Here is a 12303-nt window from a genome sequence, read left to right as displayed (position 1 = left end):
TTGTTACGTTTACGTTTACTATTTTTTAATTACTTCAAATTAACCTATAGCTTAAAGAATACTAAAATAGTGTACATTTTTAATATTGCTTTAGTTTTAAACATCAATAATTTCATTTTCAAATTGAAAAGAATAGCATATTTTCAAATTTCAATACATAAAGTCATAGACGATGTACCATTCTTGTTGTTATGTACGTTTTTCTTGATTTGACAGATTCATTCAATTGTACATTGTCTTTCAGAAACAACCTCTCAACTTTCATAAGATTGTGGTGAGATCTGCGTATAAAACTCTATTTTCTTCAAAGTCCATTTTTTGAGATTTCACTGAATCTGTTATTATTATCGTTTTACTTTATAATTTATGTACGTAAATTAGTATGATTTGATATAAACAACTAACAAACCTTGAACAATTTTTACTCCCATCGGATGTTGATCCATAAGTGAGTGAAAAAATTATGAAAAGGTAGAATTCAAATCTCAGAAAAACAAAAATATTGATAAACTATTTCATCTGTCCAAATTTGATGTCAAAATTACTTAGTATTTATATTGGCGAAAGATAATAAATATTTGATAAAATAATTAAAACGTAAAACTAATTCAGACACCATCGTTATAAAACAAAAAAGGCATTTTGAAAAGGAATTTTATTTGTATGTACAAGCAATCTTGCTAAAAATTAATTGTTGATGTGTCTCTTCCTAGAAAATTGTAAATTTTTAAAGTATAATAATTATAATTTATTTCATTAACCCTATTAAATGCCTATATGGAGTATTATTTATTGTCAGAGACGAATTAAAGATTTAAGGTTTATGAATTTTTATAATGACTTCAAGCTACTATATAACAATCAGTAGGTTCATGTCACTGTACCAAAAAAATGCTAATTGTCGATTGGCGTTCAGTTAGACGTTAGCTTACTGATAAGATATTTTAATTTTGACAAAAATATCCTCATAAACATTATCAATAAGCTAATTTTTGATAAATTCCATCTGAAATTAACAATTTCTTGATATGATAGTATAATAGTAACACAAATTATAAAAAGTATTTTCTCAAAAATATTTTTTTAATACCAAACAAATCCTAAATGGACATGTGACATTTAGACTTTCTACTCAAGCTTTTGTTGGACCATTTTAATAACTAATTTGTCTGAAAATGTTTTAAATTATTGGAAGAGTAAATGATGTGATAGATTAGTGAGATAAAATAATTTAAATTAAAAAATACTTAAGATAATTATATATTACTTACATATTATTACATGTTATTCGAATTTGGTAGTGTAAAATAATTGTAGGACTATTAATACAGTAAATAATATCTACATTTGAAAAAGTAAGAGCTTAAATTTTATGCTCTTCCGATTATAAAGAAATTTAATTATTTAAATGATAACATAACTTTGCAATAATTGTTATTTGTAAATTAATTGGTAATAACCTATAATAAATGAACAATAACTTATTATAACTTGTTAAATTACACTAATAGCATAAACAATTAATGCATATTAACTAATTAAGTCTCAAAGGTATATATATCCACATTATATATAGAACAACAATAATATACTGAGCGAAATCTTATCATCGGAATTTAGAAAGAATAGAGTGTACGCACATATGAAGGAGAGCTTTGGAGTAATTGAAACAGTTTCTGCCATATAATTAGGAGGTGACAAGTCAAATCGTGAAAATAATTTCTTGCAGAAATGTTAGGTATAGGATTGCGTAAAATAAACCTAAGTTTTTTCTCCGCTGCATAACGAGAGATTTAATGCATCAAGCTGCCTTCTTAGCCTGGACGAAGCCACCCATATCAAAGAGTGGTCAGGTGCACACTCTTTGTCAGAAAATTATGTTGTGTATATAGGTTAAATGTTGATTATTATGTGTGTGCATTTAATTTCGCACACCGTTAATGCAACTGGAAAAAAACTTACACACTCTTCATCAAATTAATTTCTGGCTCCTCCACTGCTTCTTAGAGTGTACTGATATATAGAGGAGTATTGAAGTAACTGATAAATTTTCTGTCATGTGATCAGAAGATCACAGGTCAAGCCGTGAAACAATATTTTGCAGAAATATGAAGTAAGACTGCATATAATAAATTCAAGACTCCTCTTCCTCGATAGTGAACGCTTTAGTTCATCAAATTATGCTGATGGAGTGTACTCACATATATATAAAAGCTTACACTAAAATTTTCCTTTTCTTTACCAAAAGAATGCTAATAAGGTTAAAAACCAAAAAAGTGTAAAAGTGGAAAAGAGTAAAAAGGAATCAAAGTCACAAAATTCACTCACTTTCCCTTTTTCTTTCCCCTATCTTTTTTTTCCTTCCTTTTCATCTTAACCCTCATGTTCAACAACAACAACAACATCACATATATATTCCCACAAAATGAGGTTTGAAGATGGTAAAATATACGCAGTTCATACCATTACCTTTGAGGAAGTAGAGAGGCTGTTTCCGATAGACCCTTGGCTCATGTTCATAAAATCAAATCCCCACTCAGTGGCGGAGTCAAAATTTTCATTAAGGAGATTTAAAATAAAAAAAAATAAAAAATATACAAATTAGTCGAAAAGGGTTCAATATCTACTATACATACGTAATAAATAATAATTTTAACCATATATAAATAATACTCCCTTCGTTTAAAAAAGAATAACTTACTTTCTTTTTTAGTCCGTTTAAAAAAGAATGACCTCTTTAATTTAACACCACAAGATTCAAACGTCTTCTTTATTTTTTTAAACTTTATGTCAAGTCAAACTTGATTTTTTTTTTTAAACGGAGGGAGTATAATTTTTCGACGAAGAAGATTGAAATGAATCCCTGAGATAAAAAGTGGATCCGCCCCTACCCCACCACGCACCCCTCCCCTACCCCTAAGTCCCCACCCCACCCCACCCCACCCCTTCCCACCCACCTAAGTGTCATTTTCTCACATATACTTCACACAAAAGAAACAAAGCCATTCACTTCATACACCTATTTCCATTTCTTCTTCTTCTTCTTCTTCCTTTCTCTCTCAATTATCTCAAATCCCAACAACTTCTTCAATAGTTCATCATAGTCATCAAACCCCATTTCAAGAAAATCCCAAAAAAAATTCTCTATTATCTTATACATATCCCTTTTTTTCATCTCAAAAAAAAAATTAATCCAAATCTTTCTCAAACAAGTTTATAACCTACTTACAAACACAAGAAATTAACATGAGTTAGTTCGTTATAATCTGTCTTATTTTCCAGATTACTAATCTCACTCGTCGCGCTTTATTACCTTTTCCCCTTTTTCGAAAAACCATGGAGTTATTTCCATCACAACTTGATTTATCTTTACAAATTAGCCCTCCAAATACTACTACTACTACTACTCATCAAGAAGAAAATAATAATATGGATTTGGGATTTTGGACAAGAGCTTTGGAATCAAGAAAATCCCATAATAATATTCATACTAACACTTCTTGTTTTGACCTATCTTTATCATCAAATATTCCAAAACCCAGTAGTATTAATATTAATGTTAATACTACAACTCATCAAGAACCTAATTACCCTTCTAGCCAATATTTCATAAATAACCCTTTTAGTACTCCTCCTCATCATCATCATCATAATCTTGGTTATTTTAGACCTATAAGTGGAGTTCCATTATACAATAATCAAAACCCTACAACTACATTACCTATAATACCATCTTCTCATCCTAATACTTTTAATAATTATAATATTAACCCTATATCTTCATCAAATAGCCACTTTCAATCCTATAATCATCATCATAATCATCAAAATGGGCTAATGAGATCAAGATTTTTTTCAAGATTTCCAACAAAAAGAAGTATGAGAGCTCCAAGAATGAGATGGACAAGTACACTTCATGCTCGTTTTGTTCATGCTGTTGAGCTATTGGGTGGACATGAAAGTAGGCTATTTTCTTAACTTTTATGCTTTATTTAGTTCATTTATGTTTGGTAAACAGAGGCAGAGTCGGGATTTCTACCAAACGGGTTCAATATTTGAAGAAAACCTAGTCGAAGGCAGTGGCAGAGCCATCTTATCATAAGGGTTCATTCGAACTCCCCTCGACAAAAAATTATACTCCTTGTATATGGTTAAAATTATTTTTTATGCATATATAATTGATGTCGACCCACTTCGACTGGTTCGTATGTCTATTTTTTTCGATTTTGAGACCCTTAGTGAAAATTCTGACTCCGTCACTGGTCGAAGGAAGTTCAACACCTGCAATAGATACATAAAAAATAATTTTAATCATGTTTAAATGGTAAATTATTCCGTCGAACAGGTTCAAATGAACCCCTATGAAAGAGCTGGATCCGCCACTATTGGTAAATATACTTATTCGTATAAGATGTTTACATCAAGTTAGATACTGTTGATTTGATGTAAAAATCAGGTGCAGATAAGTTTTTACCGTCTAGAGTAATGATTTGATATGAGCAATTAAACTGTACTGATAGTGTAAAAATTTTTTAACAATGAAATTCAATTTGTATACACCGACAATATTATAATTTTTCTACTATTGCCTGACTTATTTTTCAGATTACTAATTTCATTTTATTTTCATATAGTAATTTTTTAAGTTATAATTTAATAGTGCAAATTAAATTTAGTTGGATATTGTTGGTACATAAAAATTAAACTTATTGAGAAAATCTATGTATATTTTGAGCTTCATTAATAATGTGTTTTTTTTTGTGGGGGGTGATGTAGGAGCAACACCCAAGTCAGTTCTTGAGCTTATGGATGTGAAAGATCTCACTTTGGCTCATGTTAAATCTCATTTACAGGTAAAAAAATTTATTAAAAGAGGGGTTATTTTTTTTTTCTTTCATTTGTTCGAATATAGGTCATGGGTAAAAATTGTCTGTGTTTGACTTATAGATTACAAGTTTGAGCAGCGAAAACAGTCATTAGTAATTAGTATACTTACATTATGGTAAACTGTCTACGACTCTATATAACACCCTTTTAGACTCAGGCCTTCCCTGAATCCTATATGAATAAGACTGACCTAGTGGATAAATCAGAAATACAGAAATAAAAACAACAATTGAACCCGAGAATGTGATTGCATTATAAGCTCTGAATTGAACAGATCGAGCAAGCTTGAATTGACGTCAAGAGCTGTCATTGGACGAACTTTCATCAATTCTCTTTCCGATTGAGTTTTCAAGAGGTGTTAATCATAAAAAAAAATAAAAAATCATGTCCTTGAAAGATCGATCTGATAATTGCTTAAGTAAGGTATTCGCGATATACTTTGTGTATCAGAATGCACCCCCCCCCCCCCCCCCCCTTTTTTTTTCCTTTCTTTGTCTACGTATAGATTGTTTTTTTTTTTTTTTTTGGAGTTTTCACAAAAGACTATGCTTTGGAATTTCAATAACATGTGTTGTTTTAATGCTAAGTTCAATATAGAGTGAGTTAAATTATTTTTTTGGAGTCTTCACAAAAGGCTATGGTTTTTTTTTTTTTTTTTAACTAGTTCTACTTTGTAGAATACTTTTTTCGTTTTATAATAAGTGAATTGTTGGAGTATTTTTTATGTTTCAAAATAAGTGAATGGTTTACAATTCAAGGTAGACGTTGGAATTTTTTTCCAAATTTACCCTTCATTAAATGTGCATTGGGAGTGATGTATCATGTTTTCTTTGCTTTTGAAGAGGGTAAAAATGAAAAAACATGATAAATTTATGTCTTTGCTTTTTTTTTTCTTAATATGTATGTCAAAATCCAACAATTAACTTGTCGTGAAATGAAGGGAGTATGTAAATTTCCAGAGACATTTCAAATTCCAATGTTACTTTTTTATACATATTTTCTTCTCTTCTTTGATTCTTTCAAAATTTTCAAAGACTTTTTTTCTACTAGTAGATCTGATGGTTCTGCAAGTCTATTATATAATGCAGCTTTTTTTTTACTTGGGAGAATGAACCATATGTAGTACTTACTACAAGTCTTGATGATTCATTAATAATAACAATGGAAAAGTATAAGGATTTGTTTGTTTTTATTTGAGGGATACAACCTCTGGAAATAGGTTCTGACAGAAATGTCAGGTAAGATTGTGTATAATACATTTTTGTGGTGGAATGTTTTTTCGTATGCCGTACCTTATGTATAACGAAAGTTTTAGTGCACCGAATTGTCTTTTATTTAGGGATACAATAGTATACTGGCCGTTGTAATCTCATGAGTGGAGTCTGGGGAGATTGTGTTTTGCGTGTACACATATTTTATCCATATCATGTTTAGATGAAAATGTTGTACAAGGATTCTATTACCCCCTCAACTCAAATTTAGCGTATTTTTGTCATCTTTTTGTACTGACATAACACCTTTATGACATAAAATGGGGCTCACGTCAGCTAAAAAGGTTGACAAAAGGTGGCGCGTCAGCTACAAAGATACAAAAATATGCTAAAATTTAGTCCGAAGGGTAATAGAATCCCCGTAGCAAATTTGATCATAGTTGAGAGGTGTACTAAATGCTTTACTCTAGAAATAATGGAGAAAAGGACAATACCAACAACACATAATAAGATACATGAAATGTCTTGACGGGGGGGGGGGGGTAGTGATTAAGTCAATAATTAACTTCTTAGTATAATTAGAATTTTTAATTGATTTTCTTATTAATAGATGCTTAAAATAAACCAAAAAGGGAGTAAGATTCTTGAGTGTATATATATTTTTCTTTATCATATTAATACAAGTATTTTGTATTCTGTTGACATATATTAGACCACTTATGTATTATAATATAATGTATACATATAAGTGGTCTACTATGACAATTACTCGTAAATATCTTTTAGATGACCTAATAATGTAAAAAAAATAATTCTTGCAGATGTATCGAACGGTAAAAACAACTGATAAATCAGCAGCAGGAGCAGCTTCTTCAGGTACAAATTTAAAATAGAGTATGAATTAATGAGTGTTTCATAATTATTATAATGTATTTTTTTAAAGAATAAATCAAATAATATGTGTATACAATATGCTTTAAAATATTTTTGTTTTGTGAAGAAATAATGATTTTAATTTTTTTCTCCATTTCTAGGACAGTCAGAGGTGTTTGATAATGTGTCATCTGGGGATAATTCTGATGATTTAGTGCTTGAAATTCAAAATTCAAACAAGTCTGAATTTTCATCAGTTCACAATTATGGTGGACTTTGGAGTAATTCTTCAAGGTAAATATTTATATAAACAATTATTATAGATTACTAAAGTCCATAGAATTAATTATGAGAGGATTATTAGCTTAATTAGGGAGTCTTGTAGTAACTGGTAAAGTTGTTGTCATGTGATCGAGATGGTCACGAGTTCAAACCTTGAAAATAGCCTCTGACAGAAATGTAAGGTAAGGTTGCGTACAATCAAGGGTGGAGCCAACCCTTTGATAGCGGGTTCATCCGAACCTCCTTCGGCGAAAAAATCTGTCATTTATACATGATTAAAATTAAGTTTTATGTATCTATAGTAGTTGTAGAACCTCCTTCGGCTAGGTTTTCTTCAAATATTGAACCCCCTTAGTTAAAATTCTGGCTCTGCTTCTATGTACAGTAACCCTTGTGGTGGGGCCCTTCCTCGGACCCTGCGTATGGCGGAAGCTTTAGTACACCGAGTTGCTTTTTTTTTTTTTGTTTCTGAGAAGTCAAAAGTGTTTATTTTAGAGAGTCGACGTGCTTGACTCATCTTTTAGGAAAAAAAGGAGTATTTTTTAGTAGTAGCATAAGTCGTATATATTGATCGTGTCATATGCAACGTCCATTAATGACGGTTCGTTTCAGTATATATACCTTCAGTAGAAATATAAACTATTTTTGAGAATTTGAAAGAAATAATAATCTTGATCGAGCACAAATTGTTGCATGCCATAATTAAAAGAAATTTGTATGTGTCACTATGTTTTTCTATGCTTGATTAAATAAATTTCTGGCTTCGTCACTGTTGACAAGACATTTGAAACTAGACCCCTTACTAGGAAACTTAGTGTCAAAGCTAAAATTCTTTAATTTTAGTGCCAAAAGTTGGATAGTACTTTCTTCGTTTCATAATAAATGAATTGTTGAATTTTAGCACACAAATTAAGAAAAAAAGCATTAAAGACATAAATTTAACATAACTTTTCATTTTTACCCCCAAAAAAAAATTGACCTTGTAATACCTTTTCAAAAGTTAATTAACTATCAAATTATAAGGGTAAATTTGAAAAAGAATTAATGATTCACTTATTTTAAAATACTAATAAATACCTCAACAATTCACTTATTTCGAAATGGAGGGGTATATCATAATAAGAAGATGGAAAGACTATACTATAAAAAAATAATAGTAATACATAGTACTAAAAGATTGGCTTTTTGTTTACTCAGTTTCACTTTTTTACTTTAATTTCTTTCTTCTGCATGCATGGCCTCCACTGATGATAGAAAAATATTCTATCTTTATTTTTGTGATTTTATAGCAGGGAAAGTTGGCAGTTGCATGGCAATAATCTAGAAGATTATCATGGAAATATACCTTCTTTAAAGGTACTAAATTACAAGTTCCTATGTGCATTTCTCATTATGTCCTTATTTGAGTCGATGGTCTATCATAAACAGTCTCTCTATCTTTGACTCTGATCTTCATAGGGATAAGATTACGTACGTACGCACAATCTTCCTTAAATTTCGCTTGTCGAATTATATTGAGTATGTTGTTGTAGATGCTACTTTATACTTTACGCGAGTTCCTATGTGCATTTTCCATTATGTCCTTACTTGAGTCAGTGGCGTACCTAAGATTTAGGGGTTATGGTTGTCCAGAAGGCCCGAACACACATATTGACGCCCAATAAAGCTTTAAAGTTCCGCTTAGGAACTAAAGCTCCGTCTATATTTTTGGTTTAATGGGTGCTTTTCCAAGTCTTATATGAATTTTTATACATTTTTTATATAATTATACCTATTCTGTATCTAATTTAACGGGTGCCGGAGCACTCCAAAATTGGCTTTAGGTCTGCCCGTGACGTGAGTCGATGGTTCATCATAAACAGTCTCTCTATCTTCGACTCTGATCTTTATAGGATAAGATTATGTACACACCATCCTCCTCAGATTTCACTTGTCGGATTTTATTGAGTATGTTATTGTAGATGCCAGGCTATACTTTACTCGAGTTAGAGTCCATCAGAAACAATCTCTGCACCTTCAAAAAATTGAGTTTAAATAAATCTATACACTACACCATCAGGCTGCAATTTTGTGAAATTACACCGGGTGTGTTATTGTAGATGCTACTTCAAGCTTATACAATGTGGATAGTTTGCTTAAGTTCTAAATAATATGGAAAGAATTGAACAATACTCTTTCTGTTTCAATTTATTCGACCTGATTCAGAATATGAGCTATATATGTAGGGTTAAACTAACTAATTTTCAATGTGAATATAAAAATTAACGAATATTGTTGCCTCACGACAGAAGTTGTCCATCATTAATTCTTATCTTTTTGGTAATAATACATGTATAATATGCATCTAATCAGAGGCAGAACCAGGCAAGATCAAGAAAGTTCATTAACCTTCTTCAATAAAAAATTACACTATTTATAAATCGTTAAATCTCTTTAGTAAAAATCCTAATTCTGTCACCATCTCTAGTGCATGGATAGGATATATAGAATTTTTGGATAGTAATTAATATATATATAACATCAGTATATATTCCTCAAATCTGTCCTTTTGATTCCTTAGCTTTCTTTATTTATTCACACACACTTTTTTTATTTCTACTTAATTATTATTATTCCTTAGTACTAATTCAATTTTTTTTTATTTCAATTTCTTTTTTTTTTTTTGGAAAAATAGAAAGACATGGAAGCAAAATGCACAAGTTATGAAGGAATATCAACAGAAGTGAGCTCATCAAGCATAACACATGAAGCAAGTCCAAAGAAGCCTAATTTGAATTTCACTTTGGGATTTCCTAATATTTCATAGTATTTATAAAAAAAAAAAAATATCAAAAGTTTTTTGCATGGAGCAAAAAAGTAGTACTCATTTTGAAATCATTAGTAAAAAGAAAGGCAAAAAAAAAAAAGTGAAATGAAAAAAGACAAGGAGACAAGAAAAAGCAAGAAAAAAAGAAAAAGGAGGGGAAAAAAAAGTACATTTTCCTTTTTCCATTTATATATAATATATAATATAATATTCTTGTGATAATATCCAAATCAAATAGTACATTATGAAATTGTTCATTTTGTTATTTTCCTACAAAATTAAGAGAGAGAAAAAGTAATTGATTTTAGAGGAGAATGTTAATCATTATAGAAATAGAGTTTTATTTTTCCCTTTCTTTTTTGCTACTTTGGTAATTGTATGAGGCATTTATATTTTGACAAAAAGTTATACTACCTCCAATTTATATGTTTGTGTTCTAAAATTTTTATAGCTCTTAAGATAGATATATACTTAAATTTCAAAGTTTATTGAAAATAATCTCTTTATTGTTTTTATGAAATAGAAATAAAATTTACGTACATCTTACATATTTTCTTCAGATTTTATCAATAAAATTACACTAAATATATTGTCGTTGTTATTAAGTTGGATACTTAATATCTTCATAGTGAGAGTTTTGGTATAAACATGTTAGTTCTATACATTGATTTGTCACAAAATCTAGGATGAAAATTTGCCTTCAAAAATGAATTTTTTGAGTCGGGGTCTGTCGAAAACAATCAATCACTTCATAAAAAGAGTGGTAAGATCTGGGGGTCTATCATAAACAATCAATCACTTCATAAAAAGAGTTTTGATCCTTGCGCCGATTCTCGTCAAGCTAGAATGTTTTTTATGGTTTTGATTCTTCCTAAGAGGTTAGGATAACCACGTCTCTGCTAGGCAGCGTGTGGAATGGCCGAGGTATTTGGATATATAATCCAAGTCGAGGAATTCTTGCTCCGTGAGCTTCTCTTAATTATATAAACTGTACCAGTTTCGAGAGAATCAAATTGTGAGACTATACTGAATTTGTTTGTTGTTGGAGGAGGAATGACTATTTATTCCTAGATCATATTGGTAGCGCTACCCTCATCATAGGCCCTGTAATTAATGGCGGAGCCAACATCTTAATTAAGGATATCATAATAAAAAAATATAAATAAAAGAACTAGTCGGAGGGGACTCAACTTCTGCTATATATGCATCGAGGCTGAATTGATCGGAGGCAGATCGTGCATTAGTTCAGATCGTGCATTACAACTTTTGCTTCCGCCGTTGTAATGCACAATCTGAATTAATCGAGGCTTCAATGTGAATACCGAACAACCAATGGAAGCAAAGAAAGATTATTTATTCCTGGGCATAGTCAAGTGCTTTACACTTTCCCAAAAAATGAATTGGAAAGATTAGAGAAATTATTGGTAAATGAGCTAAAAGAATGTAGACATAAAAAATGAAAAATAACAAGAAGAAAAAGACAAGAAAGGAATTAAAGGACACTTTTTATGTTCATTATGTGACTATATCTTTTTCTTCATTATTCTATATATCAATATCTTGTTGCCTTTTCTTTAATATAAATAATTTACTTTAATTTTCACAAAGTGACTTTTCATAATATTCTCACACCTTTTCTTGAAAAATCCTTCAAATTTTCATATATTACTTGTCTTAAATAAACAATATAAGTTTCAAAATTGTGTTAAAATTACTTGAATTTCCTTTTAAATAACGTGAAGTACCTTTTTCTTAAAAATAATTTCATGTGAATTTGAAAACCATTATTATCGTATATTAACTTATAATCGTTATAAGAATTAAACTGATAAACTTTAAATTTTGAATTCGCTTCTAAATTTAATAAAGGATAAAAATTGCTTTTAAACTTCATTTATGGAAAGGCAAAGGTGAAAAAACGTATTCACTTTAATTATTATTTCCTTTATTTTTATAGTAAAATATATATTAAATGTAGAATTTACAACATATTAGGAATATGAAATAATTCTTTTAATTCCATTTGTTTTTTAGGATTGATAAAAGATATACCCCACTTAAAGCAACCTTGACCTTAAGAAGAAAAGTTATTAATGATTGACATAACTCAATTATTGGAGATCTTTTAATTTGTTTTTAATATTCTTAATTATAGATAGGTTTGGATTTAAAAAAAAAAAAATTATTTTCACTTTTGAAAAAAAAAAATATAATATGGTAAATTATACATAATTTAGGCATTTC

General features: G+C 29.7%; 1 protein-coding gene across 2 annotated transcripts; it reads left to right on the top strand.

Annotated features, from left to right (window-relative positions):
* The first annotated feature begins 3004 nt into the window (after positions 1–3004).
* Positions 3005–10316, top strand: LOC107850594 (probable transcription factor KAN2). 2 transcript variants are annotated; one of them, XM_047401080.1, is made up of 6 exons: positions 3005–3961; positions 4777–4853; positions 6920–6974; positions 7133–7265; positions 8543–8609; positions 9928–10316. In XM_047401080.1, the coding sequence occupies exons 1-6, from the start codon at positions 3337–3339 to the stop codon at positions 10057–10059; spliced, it is 1089 nt and encodes a 362-aa protein (XP_047257036.1). In that variant the 5' UTR covers positions 3005–3336; the 3' UTR covers positions 10060–10316. The 2 variants fall into 2 exon arrangements, with proteins under 2 accessions (XP_047257036.1, XP_047257038.1); XM_047401082.1 differs by having other exon boundaries at positions 3016–3961; positions 8546–8609.
* The last annotated feature ends 1987 nt before the right edge of the window (positions 10317–12303 follow it).

The sequence above is a fragment of the Capsicum annuum genome, chromosome 1, assembly GCF_002878395.1.
Source record: "Capsicum annuum cultivar UCD-10X-F1 chromosome 1, UCD10Xv1.1, whole genome shotgun sequence".
Classification (NCBI taxonomy): Eukaryota; Viridiplantae; Streptophyta; class Magnoliopsida; order Solanales; family Solanaceae; genus Capsicum; species Capsicum annuum.
This window is presented reverse-complemented; position numbering and strand designations above follow the sequence as displayed.

Excerpts from the sequence above, each read along its gene's own strand:
- LOC107850594 (XM_047401080.1), top strand. The coding sequence starts at position 3,337 with ATGGAGTTATTTCCATCACAACTTGATTTATCTTTACAAATTAGCCCT. Across the intron at positions 6,975-7,132 it reads AGCAGGAGCAGCTTCTTCAG|GACAGTCAGAGGTGTTTGAT; the intron begins GTACAAATTTAA and ends CTCCATTTCTAG. Across the intron at positions 7,266-8,542 it reads CTTTGGAGTAATTCTTCAAG|CAGGGAAAGTTGGCAGTTGC; the intron begins GTAAATATTTAT and ends GTGATTTTATAG.